General features: G+C 53.7%; 1 protein-coding gene across 1 annotated transcript; it reads left to right on the forward strand.

Annotated features, from left to right (window-relative positions):
* The first annotated feature begins 835 nt into the window (after window positions 1-835).
* Window positions 836-18,669, forward strand: LOC123357241 (condensin-2 complex subunit H2-like). Its single transcript, XM_045000555.1, has 13 exons — window positions 836-943; window positions 1,466-1,567; window positions 2,030-2,085; window positions 4,766-4,847; window positions 6,526-6,597; window positions 7,037-7,116; window positions 9,612-9,766; window positions 10,040-10,135; window positions 10,473-10,609; window positions 10,766-10,837; window positions 11,152-11,218; window positions 18,095-18,222; window positions 18,532-18,669. Exons 1-13 carry the CDS (start codon window positions 836-838, stop codon window positions 18,667-18,669), a joined length of 1,293 nt encoding a protein of 430 aa, XP_044856490.1.
* Window positions 18,670-24,142: the final 5,473 nt, after the last annotated feature.

Below are 24,142 nucleotides of genomic sequence, written 5' to 3' on the forward strand. Positions count from 1 at the left end.
GAGGAGTCATGGCACCTAGAGACTAACACATTTATTTGAGCATAAGCTTTTGTGGGCTATAACCCACTTCATCAGATGCATGGAGTGAAAAATACAGTAGGCAGGTGTACATACACAGCACATGAAAAGATGGGAGTTGCCTTACCAAGTGAGGGGGTCAGTGCTAACGAGGCCAGTTCAATCAGGGTGGATGTGGCCCATTCCCTACAGTTGACAAGAAGGTGTGAGTATCAACAGAGGGAAAATTACTTTTTGTACCAGACTGGGTCCTTAGACCCAGGAGTCGGGTCACATGTGTGCTTAACTGTTTGCAAAATTGGAGCTCAGGTTTGCAGATTAACCAGCCCAACAAGGCCATAATTCCGACTAGGTGCTGCTAATGTATAAATAATAAAATCAGTAATTTATGCTACATGCTTCACTTTTTTTCACTGGGATTTCTAGTCAGTTTCATGGTCAGGTTTGTTTGTTTACAGACATTTGTGTAGGTCTAAAATATAAATATTTTTATTTGTAGGTTCTCAGACACTAGCTTACTCTTACCCTGTGTTGTGACAACACAGGGGAATGTTTATGTCAGAGCAAAGCCATTTTTTGTTTGAATTACAACATTTTGATTGGCCTCAGGTTTTACAAAAGCTGACATTTTATAAAAACAAAATTGGAGCCAGCTTTGAGCTGAGTGCATCCCATTAAATGACTACAGGCCACAAATGACAGTGTTGTCAGAAAACAGATGGACCTGTGTCCCCCTTGTGTCCCCTACTGACTGTAGGCTTGTCTGCCTGGCTCCTGGATGAAATGTAACTTCTTGCACTTCTAGGGATTTGTTACAATGGAGAATGTGGAGTCACGCTTCCTGCACCTTCTGCAGCCCATCCGAGATCTCACAAAGAACTGGGAGGTGGATGTGGCAGCCCAGCTGGGGGAGTATCTGGAGGAGGTAAGGTAATCTTTCCATCCACGAAGACCAGGGTAGCGGGGAGGAGTGTCGGTATCCAAGTGCCACAGTGTGTCCATGCAGCTGGAATTCCTAGCATGTGGCGCTCGTTTCGATCCCTAATGTTCCTGTCCCTTAGGCCAGCCCTGCCACGTTGTCACTGGCTTTAAACTCTAAATATCAAGTTCTGGACCTCAGATCTTTTCCTTTTGCTCCCTGCCCTCCCTGTGAAGTGCTCCTGGATCCACAGGAGCTTTAGAAAAGATGCTCTGCACAGCACAGACCTGTTCCTTGGAGAACCATTGCCACCTGTGGAAGAGCTGCAGCCCCAAAGATTACAAGAGAATGCGGTGGGAAAAGTCTTGCATTCTCCATTCACCCCTCTCATCTCGCCTCCCAGGTGCCACTGCAGGTTTGCTGTGGGGCCAGGGCTTCGTCCCCTCCAAAGTCTCTCTTCCTGCTGTGTTGTCTCTCCAACCCAGTCTGTAAAATCAGCTTGTGTCTTCCCGTGTGCGTGTTCTGCAGCTGGACCAGATCTGCATTTCCTTCGACGGCGGCCAAACCACCATGAACTTCATAGAGGCGGCTCTGCTGATCCAGGGTTCTGCCTGCATCTACAGCAAGAAGGTGGGGAAGCCGAGGGGAACTGCTGTGCTCACTCCTGCTGCCCCTGCAAGGCTGGGAGGAGAGCTTCTGTGGGGTTTGCCAGCTGCGGGCTTGGGCAGTGGGTGCTTTGGGGAGTTTTGCTTGACTCTGAAAGGGTTAAGCCAGCTGCACAGGTGCTGATGTCTACCGTTTCAGGGCTACATTTAATACATCACCCAGCCCCCACTGTGGCTGCTCCCGTCTCTGTCTGTATATGGACATGCAGCCTGCAGAAGCTACAAGTCTCGCCACATAGTACTTTGTTCCTCAGGCAAAATGCTCCCCGATGCTGGAGTTCAGGCTGAAAGTGCCAAGACCTGGTGAGAACACTGAAGTGATCAAGGGGCCTCTTCAGGAACCCCCGTTTACCCTAGACCCAAACTGAGGCAGCCTCCCTGAGATCCTTGCCTCCCGGCCTCTAACCTTCTGGCCTTGTTTTGGCAGGTGGAATATCTCTACTCTCTTGTTTACCAGGCCCTCGACTTCATCTCCAACAAAAAGTAAGTCAAGATTTTCCTTCTCCGTGAGGTTGCCTCTTGCAAAGTCTGTCTGGGCTTAGTACGGGGGGCTCCTACCATGACTTCCCCAGCCCAGCTCAGCAGGCTCATGCATCTCGTTCTGACTGGCAGCTCCTGTCCTTTTTATCACTGTCACGCTTCTTTGCCCCTCCCTAGTCTCTTCCAAGCAAGGGTCTTGTAGCACTTTGGAAACACTAACTAATCCTTCCAACACCCTTTCCTTAGATATAGGTAAATTATCCTACATATGTGGGGGGCAGGGATAGCTCAGTGGCTTGAGCATTGGCCTGCTAAGCCCAGGTTTGTGAGTTCAATCCTTGAGGGGGCCACTTAGGGGAAAAATCAGTACTTGGTGCTGCTAGTGAAGGCATAGGGCTGGACTCAGGGACCTTTCAGGGTCCCTTCCAGTTCTATGAGATCGGTATAGCCCCCTTTTGCAGGTGGGAAGCGAGGTGACTTACCCAAGTCTACAGAGGAAGTCCCCCGCAGAGCGGGGAATAGCCCCAGCGTCCTGACTCCCTGCTCAGATCATAAGGAGCAAAGATCATAAGGCTCGCTCTTTATCTGGTTTTAAACTGTTGTCATCCAGGACAATCTCGGTGGTTATTTTTTGCTGGTTTTAACGCTAGGCTCCAGTCCTGCAAAAGGATCCTCCCGGGATAATGTTGAAGTCAGTGGGTCTCTGTGCAGGCACGAGGTGGGGATCCAGCTGTAGGACTGGGGCCTGAGCTGATGTGATCACAATGCAGGCCGGTGAGTGGAGGTATTAAATAGGAGGATCTAGGCAGTGTGGCTGAATAGGCCGCCGGGGGTGTGTGTGTGTGTGTGTTTAGTAGCAGTTTTCAAATGTAGCATGTCGCCTCTTTAGTAATTTTTCCATCCCCGTATATCCCCATTCTGACTGGCCCATGCTCAGTCCAGGTCTTCAGTTAAGCGAGGAGAGATCTGTTTAGGGTGGACAGCAGTGGCTGTTCTGAAAGAGAAATCCCCCCAGACGGGTGAAGCTCTGCCAATGGCTCTGACTTTGAACAGGCACTTGGCTCCAGCCACACAAACTGACCTCTGAAATGGAATTCCCTTTGGGCTCCTCTCAGCCAGAGGCCTGGCTCAGCAGGGGCACTTGCTAGGGCAGACGTGGGCAAACTACGGCCTGCGGGCCACATCCAGTCTGAGGGTAGGGCCGGCTCCAGACACCAGCTACCAAGCACGTGCTTGGGGCGGCACCTTGGGACGAGGCGGCGATCGGGCTTTGTTTTTGGTTTTTTTGGTTCGGCCGGGCGGCGCTGGGGGGGGGGGCAGGGCGTGGGAGGCGGGGCGCCATGCTGGAGGGGCGGGGACTTCGGTGGCGCGGCGCTCCGAGGGAGCGGGGACGTGGGCGGGGCGGCGCCGGGGGGGGGGGGGCAGGGACTTGGGCGGCACGACGCGACGCTCGGGGGGGGGGCGCTCTTTGTTTTCGCTTGGGGCGGCAAAAATGTTAGAGCCGGCCCTGCCTGTGGGACCATCGTGCCCGGCCCCTGAGATCCTGGCAGGGGAGCCTAGTCCCCGGCCCCTCCCCTCCCCCACAGCCACACCACCATGCTGACTGTACTCTGGCCCGCCTCTCCCACTGGGCAGCGTGAGGCGCGCAGCCGGCTCTGGCCTGGTGTCATGGCTGCGAGCTCCTGCCGCTGGTAAGGGGGCGGGGAGTGGGGGGGTTGGGTAAGAGTGGGAGGTCTTGTGGGGGGAGGAGGGGGTGGTTGGATGGGGCGGAGGTTCTGGGGGAGTGGTCAGGGGATGGGGAACAGGGAGGGTTGGGAGTGGGAGTTCCGAGGGGCCTGTCAGGGGGTGAGGATGTGGCTAGGGGTCGGGAGGGCAGTCAGGGAGCAGGGGGTATTTGGATGGGTTGGAGGTTCTGAGGGGGGCAGTCGGGGGTGGGAAGTGGGAGGGGGCAGATAGGGGGTGGGGGCCAGGCTGTTTGGGGGGGCAGAGCCTTGCGCAACCCCGATGTGGCCCTCAGGCCAAAACGTTTGCCCACCCCTGTGCTAGGGCCTTGCTGATGCGGGATGGGCCAGAGCCAACAGGGCAGGGTGCTGCTGGTGTTGCAGGGAGCTGGAACTGCTAGAAATGGAGGCTGTTAAAGGTTCTCTCCAAGCTGCGGGCTGGCTGCCTCGAAGTGAAACGTGCCCTCCGCTTCCCCTTCCCCGTTCCCTGATGGAAACGGAATCGACTCAACGAGCAGGGGATTTGCTGGCCAGGCCTAAGCCCCCCTCCCCACTGCAGCCAGATCCCATTTCCTCTGAGCCACTTGCGCCCCTGCACGGGAGTGGTGGGCTCCAGCTCTGAGCCAGGCCTGCATATAGGAACCAAGTGCACGTTAGGTGGCTCCCCTCAGAAGAATAACATACTGACGTGGCTGTCTCCCCCCTGGGCTATTCAACGCTGGGCCCTTCTATAGCACTTCACAAGGACCAAAGAGGCCCCGGTAGCTTTATCTGCCGCCCACTCCTGGGCTGGAGGGGACCTGTTACATCCCTGTGTCTGTTGTCAGAGTAGCTGGGCAACCCCCAGCACACCCACCAGTGACTCAGACATCCCCGGCTCTGCCCCAGGAAACTGCCCAGCTGACAATAATGGTTTTAGAAAACTCCAGTGCCCTCTTGTGTTTTTTCCCTCCCTGACCCAGGCGGGACAAACAGCCTACGTCCATGGGGGAGGACGGCACCGACACTGACGTGAGCGCTGGGCCCAGGACGGAGGAGGAGGAGGTAAGACAGCAGGTGTGGTGTGCGTCCTCCTGTGTGCAGTCCCTCTGTGTGCCAGCAGGAGGAGTGCGGGCAGTATCCCAGCAGCCTCTGCCTGGCGTGTGCTAGGCACCGGGCTGGTAGGTTAAATGGTGGTGGGTGACCTGAGGCTGCAGACTCAGGCACCAAGTCTAATTGTGCCCTGCCTGATTAGCTGCTATGATCACTTGCCAGCAGGCCAGTCCCAAACTGCTCTTCTCTGGCTACGGGGTATTTAGCTTCCACAGCACTTGCCCCTGCCCCAAACACCCTGGGCCTGAGGGTTTGGTCTCTACAGCTTTGTCTGAACTTATGGTGGTGAGTCGAGCACAGACACACCTGTAGCTACACACCAGCGGGAAAGGCTCCTGCAGTGGGGAGGCAGCGGGGACCTGCCGGGGCTTTTCCCCGCTGGCAGAACCGTTCACCGCGGCGGGGAAAGGCTCTTGCAGTGGGGAGGCAGCGGGGACCTGCCGGGGCTTTTCCCCGATGGCAGAACCGTTCACCGCGGCGGGGAAAGGCTCCTGCAGTGGGGAGGCAGCGGGGACCTGCCGGGGCTTTTCCCCGCTGGCAGAACCGTTCACCGCGGCGGGGAAAGGCTCCTGCAGTGGGGAGGCAGCGGGGACCTGCCGGGGCTTTTCCCCACTGGCAGAACCGTTCACCGCGGCAGGGAAAGGCTCCTGCAGTGGGGAGGCAGCAGGACACTGCACTGCTAAAAGTAGCAGTGTGGACGTGGGAGGCCCTGCTTGGGCGTGTTTATACCCAGGGCTCAGGCCTGTGGGGAACTGTATTCTACTTGCCTAAGTCGTGTCTACGCTGCTAGCTGGGCGTGCAGTATCTGTACTCTACACGCCACCGTAAGTGTAGCCTTATAGCATTCCCCCCTTCACCTCGTGGGACAGAGCCCTCGGCCTCTGCAGTCCTCCAGCTCCACCCCAGAGACTGAACGCTTGACCTCCATAGCTCTCTCCCTCCCAGGAGGTGGAGGGCTGCCCGCTGAAGGGGGTGTGAATGCTTGCCTGGCTGGGAGAGCCTTTTGCAGGTGCCCCATACAGCTGTAATGGCTAACCAGCAGCGCTGCTTGGTGGAGCCTGGCGTGCCGCCCTCGGCGGAGCAGTGGCTGCCCTGTGGAGATGAAAGGTTCCCAGCTCCAAGGCCCCTGAGAGCGAGGGACATTTCTCAGGGCCTGTTGAGGCTCGCAGGCTTGTGTGTGTGTGTGTGTGTGTGTGTCACTGCCTCTATAAAGATACCAGTGTATCAGTGAATTCTGCGGCTATCCCCAAACTCACTGTCCACCATGTTCTAAGGCATTTTTGCTAAGAGGCTAGCTTGAATTGGAAAGAGTTTGCCACCAAGTATCTGGGAGCCCACAGTCCCTGTGCACCGCTTGGAGAGCTCCTACTGGCTCTCTGCCTCCTCTCGGTCCCAGGTTCAGGTGCAGATGTGCAGAACTGTTCTCGTTTGGATCAGGGTAGACTGGGCCTGGGACAAGGAGTCAGGAGTCACTCCATGACTTTGGACGTGTCACTTCCCTCCCCTGTGGCCCAGAGACCCCGACCTGCCTTCGGGGGCACTGTGGGGATCAGCAGAGTGTCTGTACGGCATGTCAGAGAGAGACAGCTCTCTGTGCGAAGTGCTCCATCTTACTGCTCTCGCTCTGCAGTTCCTTTCATTGGATGACATCAAGGACACCAACGTGGTGAGCTTGGACATGAAGAAAGATCACCAGCCTAATGTAAGTGACGTGGTCCCCGTCCTTCATGCCCCTCTCATGTCCCTCCTGCCTCCTGATCTGGGGGTTTCCGAGACTAGAGTCTGCCGTGTCCAGTGTGCCAGCTTGCGCACCCCAGCACCCCCTGTAACTGAGCAGTGCTGCTAGGGGAGACCTCTGCCAGCGAGGGAGTAGTTCCAGGCATTCCTGCAGCCAGAACCCTCCTCAGCAGCAAGTGGTGACACACGGTGGGTACCAATGGCTGCCATCTGGCTGTTTGTACCCTGGCAGGATGGTGCTGCCCAGCACCCAGCCTGCCTTGATAGTCCTGAGAAGCAGATGAAAACACTCTCTGTATGTGTGAACGCTTCTTCTTGGCTGCAAGGGCCCTGTCCGTGGAGTGCAGCCGGGCCCCTCTCTTCCCGCGATGGGCAGCTGGGATCATGCTGTCCTATCTTTGCAGACTGTGAACATTGTCCCCTTGACGCCGATGGCCCTGGTACCCCCAGAGGAGACAGAAAAGAAGGACAACCCCCTGTTCAGGTAATGGCTTCCCTCGTAACGCCTTTCAGTCACTCCTCTCCTGCCATCTGCTTTCTGTCTCGCTTGGATTTTCTCACCACTGGTGTTAGGGTCTGGCCCTGCTCAACATCTTCATTAACGAGCTAGAGGAGGGAGAACAGCAGGGGGAGGGAAATAATCCAGAGGGCTCCAGCGAGTTCAGAGATGTGGGCAGGACATCGCATGAGATTCCTCATGGGAAACGCAACTGGGGGAAGAACAATCATGCAAGGACAAGCCTGGGGATCAGCCAGGGACCGTCAGGATTGGAGGCGGGAGAGTGAGAAGCCAATCCGACGTGAGATTGCCATGTGAGATGGGCCACCATGAGCCTGGGCTGATAGAGGCCTTGCGTCCTGGAGCAGGGAGGGGATAGCTCCCTTCTGCCTGGCTCCGGGGAGATCCTAGCTGGGATTCTGGCCCCATTGTATTGGAAAGGGGGGGTGTCATAAACAGATAGTTAAGGGTTAAGGTTTCCTTTACCTGTAAAGGGTTAACAAGCTCAGTAACCTGACGGACACCTGACCAGAGGACCAATCAAGGGACACGATAATTTCAAATCTCTCTGGAGGGAAGGCTTTGTTTGTGTTCTTTGTTAGATCCAAACAGAGAACAACCCCCAAAGAGGGGCCAGACGTATATCCAGGCTCTCCAAGCTTCCTGAAGTATTCTCTTCTATTCAGTATAGTGAGTATTAGAAAGGCGGATTAGTCGTCTTCTAATTAATTTCTGTATTTGCAAATGTGTGTTTGCTGGAGAAATCTCTTTATTTCTGTTACTTTTGATTATTCTGAGAAAGGCGGGGGGGGGGGGAGTCCCTCTCGGTTTATAAGCTAGACCCTGTAATATTTTCATCCTGGTGTTACAGAGATAGCGTAGAGGCAGCAAAGAATCCTGTGGCACCTTATAGACTAACAGACGTTTTGCAGCATGAGCTTTCGTGGGTGAATACCCACTTCTTCGGATGCAAGTAGTGGAAATTTCCAGGGGCAGGTTTATATAAGCAAGCAAGAAGCAAGATAGAGATAACGAGGTTAGTTCAATCAGGGAGGATGAGGCCCTGTTCTAGCAGTTGAGTGAAAACCAAGGGAGGAGAAACTGGTTCTGTAGTTGGCAAGCCATTCACAGTCTTTGTTTAATCCTGAGCTGATGGTGTCAAATTTGCAGATGAACTGGAGCTCAGCAGTTTCTCTTTGAAGTCTGGTCCTGAAGTTTTTTTGCTGCAGGATGGCCACCTTAAGATCTGCTATTGTGTGGCCAGGGAGGTTGAAGTGTTCTCCTACAGGTTTTTGTATATTGCCATTCCTAATATCTGATTTGTGTCCATTTATCCTTTTCCTTAGAGACTGTCCAGTTTGGCCGATGTACTTAGCAGAGGGGCATTGCTGGCATATGATGGCATATATTACATTGGTGGACGTGCAGGTGAATGAACCGGTGATGGTGTGGCTGATCTGGTTAGGTCCTGTGATGGTGTCGCTGGTGTAGATATGTGGGCAGAGTTGGCATCGAGGTTTGTTGCATGGATTGGTTCCTGAGTTAGAGTTACTATGGTGCGGTGTGCAGTTACTGGTGAGAATATGCTTCAGGTTGGCAGGTTGTCTGTGGGCGAGGACTGGCCTGCCACCCAAGGCCTGTGAAAGTGTGGGATCATTGTCCAGGAGATAGTGTACTATTTCTTTCTTTTAATAAAATCTGTTCTTTTTAGAACCTGATTGATTTCTTCCCTTGTTTGGAATTTCAGGGGAAGAGGGGCGGGGGGGGGAAGGGAATCCCTCTTTGTTTGATTCAAGGAGTTTGACTCAAGGTGATCTCTCCCGACGGCTAAGGGAGGGGGAGGTGGGGGAATGGGCTATTTCCCTTTGTGTTAAGATCCAAGGAGTTTGGATCGGTGTTCCCCAGGGAAAGTTTTGGGGGAACAGGGAGTGTGCTAGACACTGGAATTTCTAGCTGGTGGCAGCATAACCAGATCTAAACTAGGATTTAAGTTTAGAGGAGTCCATGCAGGTCCCCATCTTGTGGACGCTAAAGTTCAAAGTGGGGAATAAACCTATGACAGGGGGTCTATGCAGGGGTGGGTGCAGTTCAGAGAGTAACAAAGCGTTTTGGGGTGCAGAGGGAGAGATGAGCAGAGCTAAACCTGTCCTGTCTCGCTAAGCAACAGGGGGATGTGACACCAGCCTGTGCTGCTTAGAAGAGCGTGGGCAGCCTGGAGACAAGGAGATCTTGGTCTCCCTTATGTAGCCTCCCCCCTCCCCCCCCGCTAGGATCTGAGCCAACAAGAAATCCCATTCTGTGCTGGCTTGGGGATGTGACTGGGCTCAATGGGACCCAGCGGGTCTCTCCCAGGTCTCGGTCTCTTTCCCTTCTTCCCGGCACCCCATGCGACCTTTTACGAACCCATGCTCTGGCTGCACCCTGGAAACCAGCGATGGTGCTGGGTCAGAGCTGTTCTAACGCCCTCTTTCTCCTCTCAGCCGGAAGGGGGAGATCCTGGCCAGCCGGAAGGATTTCCGCATGAACACGTGCACCCCTCACGCCAGCGGAGCCTTCATGCTGGAGCTGGCGGGCCTCTCACCCACGCAGTGCTTCCAAGCAAGACGCCAGGCTGGGGACCTTGGCAGTGCTACAGGTGCAGGATTGGGCTGGGGATCTCCCCTTACCCTCCCATAGCCACTCCAAAGACCTCCTGGGAGGGGATGTGGGAGGTGCAGAGTCCATGGGAGAGGCCGACCTGAGGGGTATGGGGGAAGCTGGCTATACAAGCCAGCCTTGGTCACCAACCCAGCAGCTATTCAAGGGGGGTCCTCAGGGAGCCAAGGGCTGAGACCCCAGTGGGGTGATGCTTGGGGGACATCATTAACAAGTCTCTCCCTCTCCCCCGATTCTGCCTCATCCCTGCCAGGAGGGCAGACTGCCGCCCCGGGATCTGGAAACGCGCCCATGGAGGTCAGTGCCTGTGAGACTCCTGTCCCAGTCTTGAACTTCTCTGAAAATGAAGGTGAGATGCGGCCAGTTTGCTGTGTGAGATCCAGGGTGCTGGCGGGCTTTGAGTGGGGTGGCACCCCCATAGCATAGGCCCAGCAGGTTGGTTCCTAACCACAGGGGTCACTGGGGATGCTCGAGTTCTGCCTGGCCTATGTTATGAATGAAACCAAGTCTTGTTCTCTCAAGAGTTGCAGCCTTCAAAGGGGGTTGGTTTCCAGAATGGAAGGAGAGGTTCCCTCTCGGGAGCAGGGAGGGTGGAAGATGGGTGGCTTTCCAGGGGCTGTTCCTACTCTGGTTGTGGCCCCATGGATGGAAAGGGAACCAGGAGTGACTGTGCCCCTCTCTGGTAGGCGCTGTGGCACCAGACGGGGGTGGTGGTGGTGATGACGATGATGCAGGAGGAGGAGGAGGTGATTTCTTGCCTGATGCCCCAGAAGGGGGCGTGGAGACCAGTCCTGCTGCTGTCGAGCACATTCATCAGCAGAAGGTAGGAGAAGGGCCGTCGTCGTGGGGGCGGCATGGGGAGATGGGGCTGCCGCACTCACCCCTGTCCAGCAGCCTGGGGTCCCCACAGGCCCAGCTGATCACTCTCGCCTCTGTACGATGCTTCAGGAAACTAACTGCTTTGTTCTCTGTCTGCTAGAGTGTGCCCGAGGGCAAGGGGTACATGCTGCGGGAACGGGCCCCGGCCGTGGAGCCCAGTGTCCACATCAAGGTGAGAGAGGTCTGTAGGGACACATCCAGAGGGGCAGCAGAGTCCCTTTGGGAATATGAGCAGTTCCCAGATAGTAACTCAGGTGGAGGCTGGTGATCTGGGAGCCACTGTGTATGCCAGGGAGCCGCTCCCTATGGGCACAGGCCCTAGAGCTCATCGCTGTGGGTCCTGAACTGGCTGCCTAAGCCATGCTTTGGTGAGACGGGGTGCTCCCTGCCTGCTCAGGGCGGGGGACTGCCGTGGGGAATCGAGTGGGAACTGGCAGCCTGGCCACCGAGCTGTCCCATTCACCGTTCACTCACGTTCTGTGCCAGGAGATGCTGGATCCGTGGCGAAGCCTTGACCCCTTTGACAACTCTGAGGATAAGCCCTTTAAGAAAGGTAACGGGGGGCCAGCTGATGGGTGGCTTGGCCTGGCTGCTCTCCGGGGTTTAGCAGCTGCTTGACCATAGCAGGGCCTGGGATGATATCCTAGCCTGGGTGTTTAGCCCCCGGAAGCAGGAACCACTGGAAGGGCGCCTGTGCTGTGAGCAGGGAAGCCCCCATCTTAGCGCCTCCTGCTGTCCATGGAGACCGTTCCCCCTAGATGGGGGTGGCTAGTGGAGTGAACGTGGCTGCCCCATCCTGAGCTGAGCCGTGCGACCCGGAGACAGTGTCCCTGGCTGCCTGGACCGGAGCACCCAGCCAGAGAGCGGCTGCAGCCCAGGCTGTCAGATATTCTGGGCTGCACTTTGACACCCTGATGCTGTAAAGCAAAGGGGCCTTCCTCCTTCCTGGCCAGCCCCAAACCCGTCTCCCCAGGCACTTGCAGGATTGCTCCGTGCTGGGAAGAGGGGTGGTGTCAGGCCCCAGCAGCACGTCTTCCAGTGCAACAGAGCCACAGAGCGTGCGGAGCTGCCTCTGAAGTGGAAGACAGATCCAGCGGGGACTGTGCTTACAGACAGTGGTTTCCCCAGGAATTGAAATTAGGGGGGGTGTTCGAATTTACAAGGGGGGTATCAGGACCAATGAGATATATAAAAGAGATATAAATAAAGTAAATGTTTTGTTAGGATTATGCAAATTTAACATAAGAATAATTCAAGTTAAACCAAAACACATAACAGGTCTAGATTTCTAAAAAAATATACATTTAAAAAAAAGTATTTAATTTAAATTGACTTTTGAAAAGTATCAGAGGGGTAGCCGTGTTAGTCTGGTTCTGTAGAAGCAGCAAAGAATCCTGTGGCACCTTATAGACTAACAGAAGTTTTGCAGCATGAGCTTTCGTGGGTGAATACCCACTTCTTCGGATGCAAGCAGTGGAAATTTCCAGGGACAGGTGTGTATATATAAGCAAGCAAGAAGCAAGCTAGAGATAACGAGGTTAGATCGATCAGGGAGGATGGGGCCCTGTTCCAGCAGCTGAGGTGTGAAAACCAAGGGAGGAGAAACTGGTTCTGTAATTGGCAAGCCATTCACAGTCTTTGTTTAGTCCTAAGCTGATGGTGTTAAATTTGCAGATGAACTGGAGCTCAGCAGTTTCTCTTTGAAGTCTGGTCCTAAAGTTTTTTTTTTGTAGGATGGCCACCTTAAAATCTGCTATTGTGTGGCCAGGGAGGTTGAAGTGTTCTCCTACAGGTTTTTGTATATTGCCATTCCTAATGTCTGATTTGTGTCCATTTATCCTTTTCCTTAGAGACTGTCCAGTTTGGCCAATGTACATAGCAGAGGGGCATTGCTGGCATATGATGGCATATATTACATTGGTGGACGTGCAGGTGAATGAACCGGTGATGGTGTGGCTGATCTGGTTAGGTCCTGTGATGGTGTTGCTGGTGTAGATATGTGGGCAGAGTTGGCATCGAGGTTTGTTGCATGGGTTGGTTCCTGAGCTAGAGTTACTATGGTGCGGTGTGCAGTTGTTGGTGAGAATATGCTTCAGGTTGGCAGGTTGTCTGTGGGCGAGGACTGGCCTGCCACCCAAGGCCTGTGAAAGTGTGGGATCATTGTCCAGGATGGGTTGTAGATCCCTGATGATGCGTTGGAGGGGTTTGAGCTGGGGACTGTATGTGATGGCCAGTGGAGTCCTGTTGGTTTCTTTCTTGGGTTTGTCTTGCAGAAGGAGGTTTCTGGGTACACATCTGGCTCTGTTGATCTGTTTCCTTATTTCCTCGTGTGGGTACTGTAGTCTTGAGAATGCTTGGTGGAGATTTTCTAGGTGTTGGTCTCTGTCTGTGGGGTTAGAGTAGATACGGTTGTACCTCAGTGCTTGGCTGTAGACAATGGATCTTGTGGTGTGCCCGGGATGGAAGCTGGAGGCATGAAGGTAGGCATAGCGGTCGGTAGGTTTTCGGTATAGGGTGGTGTTAATGTGACCACCACTTATTTGCACCGTGGTGTCTAGGAAGTGGACCTCCCGTGTAGATAGGTCCTGGCTGAGGTTGATGGAGGGGTGGAATCTGTTGAAATCATGGTGGAATTTTTCCAGAGTCTCCTTCCCATGGGTCCAGATGATGAAGATGTCATCAATGTAGCGTAGGTAGAGAAGGGGCGTGAGTGGACGGGAGCTGAGGAAGCGTTGTTCCAGGTCGGCCATAAAAATATTGGCATATTGTGGGGCCATGCGGGTGCCCATAGCAGTGCCACTGATCTGGAGATATATATTGTCATTAAATTTGAAATAGTTGTGTGTGAGGATAAAGGCACAGAGCTCAGCAACCAGTTGTGCTGTGGCATCATCAGGGATACTGTTCCTGATAGCTTGTATTCCATCAGTGTGTGGGATGTTTGTGTAGAGAGCCTCTACATCCATGGTGGCTAGGATGGTGTTTTCTGGAAGGTCACCAATGCATTGTAGTTTCCTCAGGAAGTCAGTGGTGTCACGGAGATAGCTGGGAGTGCTGGTAACATAGGGTCTGAGTAGAGAGTCCACATATCCAGACAGTCCTTCAGTGAGAGTTCCAATGCCAGAGATGATGGGGCGTCCAGGATTTCCGGGTTTGTGGATCTTGGGTAGTAGATAGAATAACCCTGGTCGGGGTTCTAAGGGTACGTCGATTTGTTCCGGTGCTAGTGTAGGGAGTGTCCTGAGTAGATGGTGCAGTTTCTTAGTGTATTCCTCAGTGGGATCTGAGGGAAGTAGCCTGTAAAATTTGGTATTGGAGAGTTGTCTGGCGGCCTCCTTTTGGTAGTCAGACCTGTTCATGATGACAACAGCACCTCCTTTATCAGCCTCTTTGATTATAATGTCAGGATGGTTTCTGAGGCTGTGGATGGCATTGCGTTCTGCACGACTTAGGTTGTGAGGCAAGCGATGTTGTTTTTCCACAATTTCTGCCTGTGCACGTCGGCGGAAGCATTCAATGTATAGGTCCAGACTGTCATTTCGACCCTCAGGAGGAGTCCATGTGGAGTTCTTCTTCTTGTGCTGTTGGTGGGAGGGTAACTGTGTATCAGTGCGCTGTTCAGTGTTGTCCTGGAAGTATTCTTTGAGTCGGAGACGGCGAAAGTAGGCTTCCAGATCGCCACAGAACTGTATCATGTTGGTGGTGGTGGCAGGGCAGAAAGAGAGTCCCCGAGATAGGACAGACTGTTCTTCTGGGCTGAGTGTGTGGCTGGATAGATTGACGATATTGCTGGGTGGGTTAGGGGTATCACGGTTGTGGCCCCATGTGGCAGGTAGGAGTTTAGACAGCTTACAGTCCTTTTTCCTTTTTAGAGAGGTGAAGTGGGTAATGTAGATCTCCTGTCTTATTTTAGTGAAGTCCGTTTGTATGGAAGTTTGGTTATTGATGAGAGTCTCTAGGTTGGAGAGCTCTTTTTTGAAAAGTAAGCCATCATGGGGTAAGAGGAAAGTCCTCTCATGGATCAGTAACTGGTTAAAAGATGGGAAACAAAGGGTAGGAATAAATTACCAGTTTTCAGAATGGAGAGAGATAAATAGTGGTATCCCTGAGGGGTCGGTACTGGGACCAGTGCTGTTCAACATATTCATAAATGATCTGGAAAAATGGGTAAACAGTGAGGTGGCAAAATTTGCAGATGATACAAAACTATTCAAGATAGTTAAGTCCCAGGCAGACTGCGAAGAATTACAAAGGGATCTCATAAAACTGGGTGACTGGGCAACAAAAATGGCAGATGAAATTTAATGTTGATAAATGCAAAGTAATGTACATTGGAAAACAATCTCAACTATACATACAAAATGAAGGAGTCTGAATTAGCTGTTAACACTCAAGAAAGATCTTGCAGTCATTGTGGATAGTTCTCTGAAAACATCCACTCAGTGTGCAGCGGCAGTCGGAGATTCCCAACATTCTGTTTGATTTTTTAAAAAGAACAGGAGCACTTGTGGCACCTTAGAAACTAACAAATTTATTTGAGCATAAGCTTTCGTGGGCTACAGTCCACTTCATCGGATGTAGCCCACGAAAGCTTATGTTCTTTTTGCAATACAGACTAACATGGCTGCTACTCTGAAACCTTTGCTTTTTTAAGAAAGGGATAGATAATAAGACAGAAAATATCATATTGCCTCTATATAAATCCATGGTACATGCACACCTTGAATAGTGTGTGTAGATCTGGTCACCCATCCTAAAAAATATATATTGGAATTGGAAAAGGTACAGAGATGGGCAACTAAAATGATGAGGGGTATGAAACAGGAGGAGAGATTAAAGTGACTGGGAATTTTCAGCTTAGAAAAGAGATGACTAATGGGGATATGATAGAGGTCTACAAAATCTTGACTGGTGCGAAGAAAGTGAATAAGGAAATTTTATTTAATCCTTCACACAACACAAGAACTAGCAGTCACCCAATGAAATTAATAGGCAGCAGATTTAAAAAAAAACAAAAGGAAGTATTTCTTCACACAATATAAAGTCAACCCAGGGAACTCTTTGCCAGGGGATGCTGTGAAGACCAAAACTATAACAGGATTTTAAAAAGAACTAGATAAATTCCTGGAGAACAGGTCCATCTGTGGCTATTAGCCAGGATGAGAGGGATGCAACGCCATGCTCTGAGTGTTCCTAGCCTGTTTGCCAGAAGCTGGGAATGGGCAACAGGGGATGGATCACTTGATGATTCCCTGTTCTGTTCATTCCCTCTGAAGCACCTGGCCTTGACCACTGTTGTAAGACAGGGTACTGGGCCAGTATGACCATTCTTATGTAAAAATTAATTATAATAAAAATGTTTAGTACAGAGACTCCCCAACATAATGACCTCCCAAGATAGCAACAATGTGAGATAACAACCTTGGCAAATACTGCATTTTAAAAATCTTGGCCTACTGGGAAACATATTTATATAAGTTTCCATTCCCAGTCACAAATCCAGCATTCTGGAGCAAAGTGACTAAAATATAGTCCAACAAACAAATGTTTATTTAACTTGCCCCTCACTTTTCCCTCCACCGCAATCCACTCACCGGTGTTGTCCTTGGTCAGTGGAGACTCAGAGTTCAGAGGTGCTTTCACGTGAGTACACCTCCCAGGTGGGGGACAAAAAGGCACAGTTTGCTCTGGCCATGGCTGTTCGTTGTGCCACTGTTCACTCCACCCACTCTGTTGCCAATGGCCCTGCACAGTCACCTTCTGCTGTCACCTACCACTGTGACCTCTGTGAGTTGGTCTCTTGAGGTTCCACCAGTTCTCAGTGATTTCAGCTGAGACCTCAGTGCGGGAACCTCGCTGCTAGTACAGTCTGGGCTGTCTCTTACACAAAAACACTGTATCCACAGGAACACTGTCCCCACAACAGGACTAAGCACTTAGAGCTGATTGTCAGTGATTTCAGCTGCAGTGGTCACTTAATAGAACAAAAGACTATCTATGGAGCCTAATCAGCTCTGTCTTTAAACAGTGGAGAGGGACAGGTCCCCACCCTCTCTCTTGATGCCTTCAAATCATCACAGACTAAGTACAGTTCTACTGCCCTTTACTCATACAATAAGAACATTATTTCATCCCCCCTTCCCCCCACATTCAAGTGGTTTGTAACCCAACCCCAGCCAAAATCTATCACTTGGACAACACAGCTCTGTTTGCTGGATACCTAGGTAGATTAGGTGTGAATGTAAATATAATCTGGCCCTGAAGCCTTAGCCCCCAGCTCATCACTAGCTGTCAGGGAGAACTCATTTAGACTTTGCTTACAAATCATTTGAAATTATTAGGTTGGCCAACGTCACCAAAATGAATGCACTGACATCATAAAAAACAGCTGTATAAGGAAGCAAGGAAGCTAGTCTATGTTCATACTTTTCAAATCTATTGATACACATATTTTATCATACACTGTATAAGCTTTTAAAGTGTGGATTAATGTTTCAGTTTAAATTCATATTTCCAAACAGTCACTAAATTGGTATGTAACTAGCTCACAAAACTGGGGGGGGGGGGGGTGTAGGGAAATCACTGCTTACAGACCTTGTCCTGAGTCCTGCGGCATGTGACTGTATGGCTGGGTGTCAGTGGCTGCTAACGCACACTCAGCCGCCCAGGGGTCTCCCTAGAATCTGCACCTGGTGCTGGTGGCTGCAGAGACTGGCAGAGCCCACCCCCTGCTTCCTTCCTTTCCCCATCCACTGTGACTGCAGCTTACTCCCTTCTCTGCACCCGGCTCCAGGCAGACCCTTCACGGTGCCACATGACCTGGACACACACACCAGAGACTCTCGCATTGCCCGTCGTAGAACTGCACTGTGGAGACTGTCAGGGGAAAAGGTGGGGGCTTGCAAGCCTGGGGAGGGGGTTTGAAATCATGGGACAGGTCATTCTAGTTGGGCGTTCTCGCCAAAATGATCGGCAGTGAAACACTTAATGGTGCTGACATTTAAAGCGGTGTCATCGTGATTCAGAGTCGGTCTAATAGGAGGAATGGTACAGAGCTATTGGTTCAGACTGTCTGCAGACTCAGGCAGATACAGCTGCATCAGTTAAGCGTGGTTCACATTGTCCAGGTTTTCTCTAAAGCTAAGGGCCCACAAGCATCCTAAAAATGAAAACTCATTCTCTGGAACCCTGTTCCGCTGCCAGGGATGCAGAGCTCATGGGCCCTGCCTGTAGGGGACGGTTCTTCCCAACATCTCTCTGTTACTCTGGTTTCTGTTCCTTATACGTTGTTCCCTGCCTAATAGAATTGTGGGTGTTCTCATCTACAGATACTTGTCTGGTCCTTTCTGAGCTCAGTAAGGTCACTGCTACGAGAGGACTGAGCGCGGCACGTGGCGTTTCCTCTCATCAGTGGCTGCCCTTTGCTCAGGTATCAGCTACGGGGACCAGCTGGTGGCGAGCTGTGGGCGGCTGGGCGAGTGGCACTCCTTCGCCAGCCTGGTGGCGGGGAAGCCGGCCTTCGAGGTGTGTCGCTCCATGCTGGCCTCGCTCCAGCTGGTGAGTGTCTGGGCCCAGGCTGCCTCAGGAGGGTACCCTGCTCCCCAGGGACAGCAATCAGCCCCTCCACCCTGCCGTGGGGTGGCTTCCCCCAGAGCTCCCTGCAGTTAGAACTCCCCCGCAGGCTGCTGCCCTCTCCCCTTGGCTGAGCACAACTACCCAGGGTCTCTGCATTGCTGCCCCCATGTACCACTCTGCAGGCCCTGACCTGTGCCCCCTCACTGGGGTGTGCCCCAGCAACAGCCCCTGCCCCCACTCCTGGACCCCCATCCTAGCCGGTCCCCTAACCCTGCTCTTGCCCCCCGACAGGCCAATGACTGCACGGTGGAAATCAGCCAGCAGGCAGGCCTGGAGGAGGCGGTGGACACCATGCGGCTGCGCCTCCTGACCCAAGAGCGAGCACACGAGCGATTCCGCACCTACCTGGCCCCCTCTGTGTCAAACTGACAGCACCCCTGGCTTTCCGGGCTGCATGGCATCCCCAGGGGCTGCTGCGTTCCTAGAGCCCTGCCGATTCCTTGTGTATATACTGAGTGCCAGCGGCACGCCCTGTACAGCCTCTGCCTCCCCCTTTGCTCTGGCTCTGTCCCCGGGCACAGCCTGGGCAGTAATAAACCACAGGTGTGGTTGTATGAAGTGCTGTCCCTGCGAGGGGGGGTGGGGGGATTGGGCCATGGGCCGCCAGGCGAGCAGGCCAGGCTCCGGCTCCAGAGGCTATAACCAAACTACGCCCTCCCCATTCCCAAGCTGGGCCCAGCGTTTGACCCTAAATGCTCCCAGGCCAGGCGGGGCGGATCCTGTCTCATCCTTCCTAATCCCCCCCCTCCCTCCAAGTGTGCACCTGTTACAGAGAAACATGGCTCAGCCTGGGGTGGCCCCAAGGGATTCCTTCCTCAGCTGCCAGCATGGGCAGCGCCTGGGCCAAAGGCTCCTGCCCCCACCCCGGTGGCAGGCGTAAGACGGGGGTTAGACCAGCCAGCCCCCTGTGCTGTCTTCTGCTAGTGCCAGAGGCTGCGGAGGGGATGAACAGAACAGGGCAATTTATCGTGTGCTCCAGTCAGTCAGAGGTTAGGGCCACCTGGAGCATAGGCTTGTCCCTGCCCACCCTGGCTGGCCCTGTCCTCCGGGAACGGACTGAGTTCTGGTTGGGCCTTCACAGCAGCCCCTGGCGCTGAGCTCCGCAGACTGACTGCACACTGGGCAAGTTCTTCCTGTTGGTTTTGAATCTGCTGCCTGTTAATGTCCTTGGGTGACACCTGCTTCAGGTGTTGCGTGAAGGGGTAAATAACACTTCCTGGATCATTTTCTCCTGCCCCATCCCGATTTCACAGGCCACTCTTGTATCCCCCCCGCGTCATCTATTTTCCAAGGTGAACCACAACCACCCAGGTGCCCCACACGCCGGTCTCTTGTTTCTAGGAGATGTGAGGACTGTGGCAGCACCGCAAACTGGGCTGGGAGCTGCAGAGCAGCAGCTGGGTCTGATGGTGACAGGCATGGTCCAGCCAGTTTAGAGAACAGCACTTGGCAGCTGGGGGGGGGGGTCCTGCCCAGCTGGCCCAGGAGGGGCCAAGCCCCTGCAACTGTGGGGTGTGTGTGTATCCTGCCCACCTGGTACAGGAGGAGCCAAGCTCCTGCAGCTGTAGGGGAAGGGGCCCTGCCCACCAGGCCCAGGGGGAGCTGAGCCCCTGCAGTTGTAGAAGGCCCCTCCCCGCTGCCTGTTTCACAATGCTCAGCACAGAGCAGCAGTGCTGGGCTATAGAAAGGAGGCCAAGCCCCATGGTTTTGCCCAGCTGCAAGCAGGGCGTTTATTGCCGCGTGGCTCAGCTGAAGAGCCTCTGGTAGGGGCCTAGGTCACCCACCGGCGAGGTAGGGAGCCGGCAGGTGGGCGCACGCCACAGCTACATGGGGGGGCAGTAGCTGTTGCAAACGGGGGGATGCTGCCCCCCGGAGGCGCCCTCCTGCCCCCCATCACTCTCTGTCTCGGGCACCTTCCCGGCCGGGGGCCCCGGCCGCTCCCAGCCCGGCCCCCGCACTGCGTAGCGGGGTTTGCGCAGGGGCAGCGAGGTCTCCGCTTTCCTGCCCTGCTCGTCGGGGAGCCCCGGGCTTGGCGCCCCCGGGGGAGCAAGGACTCCTCCCCACCACACCGGGGCGCTGAGACAGGGTGCAGGGAATGGCCGGCTGCCCTGAGGAGCCCGCTGCCCCCCCGGGGTCTTTGGGATGGGGAACCCCGCTCCCCTGGCATTCGGGGCTGTCCCCCTTCTGCCATGTCCTCGGGTCTACGGGCATCTCCTCCGCCATTCCTCAGGGGCCGGGGGAGGGGTCTGGCTCGGTCTCCTGGGTCCCGTGCCCCCGGGGGGGGGAGGGATCGCCAGCCAAACCCCATTCTGCCCTATTGCGAGCTGCTGGCCTCAGCAGGTGCCCCCTGCAGCGCCGGGCACCAGGGAGCAGGCGCGCAGGCTGCCCCGTGGGTGGCCACAGCCCCCGACTGAAGCCACAGAGGCTGCAGCAGGCAGCCGGGGTAGAGGAAGGGCCACCGTGACTCAGCTCAGCGGAACGCTAGGGACTTTCCGAGCCACCTTCCCCCCCCCCTTGGGCTGGAGAATTACGGCCCCCAGGAGCGGCGGAGGAGGGAGGAGCGGGGAGGTCCCGTTCCGGGCACGGATAACCCCTTCCCCCGCCCGCCCCTGGCACAGAGAGATGGGGGCTGTCAGTGAAGGGGGCTGCGGGGCGGGCCCTCCGTGCAGGGCTCCCTGGCACCCCCGCAGAGCGCGCCTATCTCCCCCCAGCCCTGCTCCGGGGGTCCGGCTCGGGGCAGCAGGGCCCTGGGGCCAGGGCCCGCGCCAGCCATTAGCAGATTAAGCAACTGATCAGGGCCCAGCCGCGCAAAGCGGCCCCTTGGTTAGTTTGTGGGGGGCGGGGAGCCAGGGGGTCTTGCGGCTCCCTGGGGGGAGGATTCTCCCTCTGGGACCATGGCAGGGGGGCAGCAGCAGCGCCGGGAACACAAGCTCCCAGGCAGGGGCGGCTCCAGGCCCCAGCACGCCAAGCGCCGCGCGTGCTTGGGGCAGCTGCCGCAGGGGGCGCTCTGCTGGTCCCCGGGAGGGCGGCAGGCAGCTTCGGCCCTGGGAGCAGGGGCGGCTCTGAGTCACCCGGGGGTGAATCCAGAGTCACTGTAGCGCCCCAGGGGCGGCTGTGGGTGGATGCGTCTCAGTCCGCCCTCCCCCAGCTTCCCCAACACACTTCTCCTTCCATCCCTCCCCATCTCCACTCACCCCCTCCAGCTCCCTCACACCCCATCCTGACCCATCTCCACTCACCCCCCCTCCAGCTCCCCCACACCCCATCCTGACCCATCTCCACTCACCCCCCCTCCAGCTCCCCCACACCCCATCCTGCCCCATCTCCACTCACCCCGGGCACCCCCTGACCCCATCCCCCACAGCTCTGAGCCCAGCCCCTCAGAGCTGAGCACCCCCCCACCCCATCTCCCCCCAGTCCTGAGCCGGGCACCCCCCAACCCAGAGCCCAGCTCCCCATCCAGCCCTGGGCAACAGCAGCACCACCCCCAGGCGACAGCCCATTGGCACCAACCATCACCATCACCCAGCAACAGCCCATTATGTAATTGCAAATGTAGACAGTCCAGTAAAGCATTTAATGTTTTTAAATCACGTCATGCTTCCAGTATCTGAGACAGCTGGCATGACACACAGAGAAGAAAAATTAACAGTTTTAAAAAATTAGAAAAATATAGTAAAAAAAATATTGCCTGGTCCTTCAAGCAACAGATGTTCAAAATATTACTGTTGGAATAGAGGATAGAAAAGCTACTTAGAATGAGAAATCAGGACCAAGGTTGTTGGCTCTGGTATTATAGTAATAAGTTATTAGCTCAGTAGAGAGGAGGCTGTAACAGAACACTGAATCAGGTTTCTCTCTACCTCCCCCACATTTCACGTTCCCCCATTCCTTGCTAGATCCTAATAACTGGCTGAACCAGAACATCCTGAAAATTTTGCACAGTTTGGATTCATATTTGAATCTGCACCTGAATTCCATGACTCAAATCCCTCTCTTGATCTCAGTAACTTTTCCAACCCTTGAGCAGTGTTTTTCAGCTATTCCCCTCAGAACAAGAACTTATTACTAAAATATTTGCCAGGTTTTTAATGTGTAAAGTTGTAGAGCGGGCCTGCTGGACTAGACCTAACAATAAAAATAAACAAATAAACATGCAAGTTCCCCCTCCCCTGCAAATGTGGTCAAGTTTTGACCTGTCAAGGTTCCTTCCCCACTCTGAACTTTAGGGTACAGATGTGGGGACCTGCATGGACACTTCTAAGCTTAATTACCAGCTCAGATCTGGTATCGCTGCCACCATCCACATTCCTCCATCTGGAACACTCCCTTTCCTCCCAAAACCTTCCCCTCCCTGGGTAGCCTTGAGAAACTTTTTCACCAAGTTCCTGGTGAACACAGATCCAAACCCCTTGGATCTTAAAACAAGGAGAAATTAACCATCCCCGCTCCTTTCTCCCACCAACTCCTGGTGGATCCAGATCCAACCCCCTTGGATCTAAAAACAAGGAAAAATCAATCAGGTATTAAGAAAAAGGCTTTTAATGAAAAAAAGAAAGGTAAAAGAAAATCTTCTGGGAGAGATTAGCATACCAGCTACTCTCACAGACAACAGATTCACAACACAGAGGATGTTCCCCTGGGCACAAATTTAGTTACACAAAAAATACCCAAATACCCAATTTTGATAATTCCCTTAATGGTACCAAGACAAGTTACAAAGAAAATAAACATAAACCTATTTATCCCTTTCTAAAACTTACTACTCTGATAAGAGGCTGGTTCCTTGATCTTTTTCACTCCAGCTGAAACTGAAACTCTAAACAAAGGAAAACTTCCCTCCTTCCTTTTGAAACATCTTGTTCCCCCATTGGTTCCTCTGGTCAGGTGTCAGCTAGGCTAGGTGAACTTCTTAACCCTTTACAGGTAAAAGAGGCATTAACCCTTAACTGTCTGTTTATGACATGACCTTTTTAGAAAATCGTGATTAGCCACAGGAAACGACCACTTAAAACTCATAACTAGCTTCACTAAGTTTCCCAAAGTCATGGGAAATTCAAGCACCTAGTAAATTCCCTCTGTTCTCTCTCTCTTCCCCCCTTCTCTTCATCTACATTAGCTCCAGGGGCGGCTCTAGGCATTTTGCCACCCCAAGCACAGCAGGCGGGCTGCCTTCAGCGGCTTGCCTGCGGAGGGTCTGCTGGTCCCGCAGCTTCAGCTTTGGGGCGGCAAGCCACTGGGTGCGCTCTGCCGGTCGCTGCGAGGGCGGCAGGCAGGCTGCCTTCGGCGGCGTGCCTGCGGGAGGTCCCCCGAAGCTGCGGGACCAGCGGACCCTCTGCAGGCAAGCCGCCTAAGGCAGCCCGCCTGCCACCCTCCCGGCGACCGGCAGAGCGCCTCCAGTGGCTTGCCGCCCCAAGCATACGCTTGGCGTGCTGGGGCCTGGAGCTGCCCCTGATTAGCTCCTCCAAAATAAAAATGCATTGAGGCCAGTTGAGCACATTTTAAAGACTGCGTTATCTTTTCAAACAATGTGTAGCACAACAGGCCTATGGAGATCTGCAACTCAAAGGATGTTAGTGCTTACACTACTGAGGCTCATTTAGCAAATTCAGAAACCTTCATTTTAAAAACCCGATTTTGATATTTTTAAAATATGTTTTTGGGCAACTGCTTCAAAACCTGTCATATTTTGAAAATACTCAGCAGAAGTAATGCCAAATCCTCAGATAGCATAAATTAGCACAGCTCTCTTGAAGTCAATGGAGCTATGCTGACTTAAACCCTTTGAGGATGTGGCCCAATATTTTTAGATAAAATAAGCTGTAATGAAATGACATCAGAG

Source organism: Mauremys mutica, unplaced genomic scaffold (assembly GCF_020497125.1).
Source record: "Mauremys mutica isolate MM-2020 ecotype Southern unplaced genomic scaffold, ASM2049712v1 000441F_np12_subseq_1:91436_obj, whole genome shotgun sequence".
Lineage (NCBI taxonomy): Eukaryota > Metazoa > Chordata > Testudines > Geoemydidae > Mauremys > Mauremys mutica.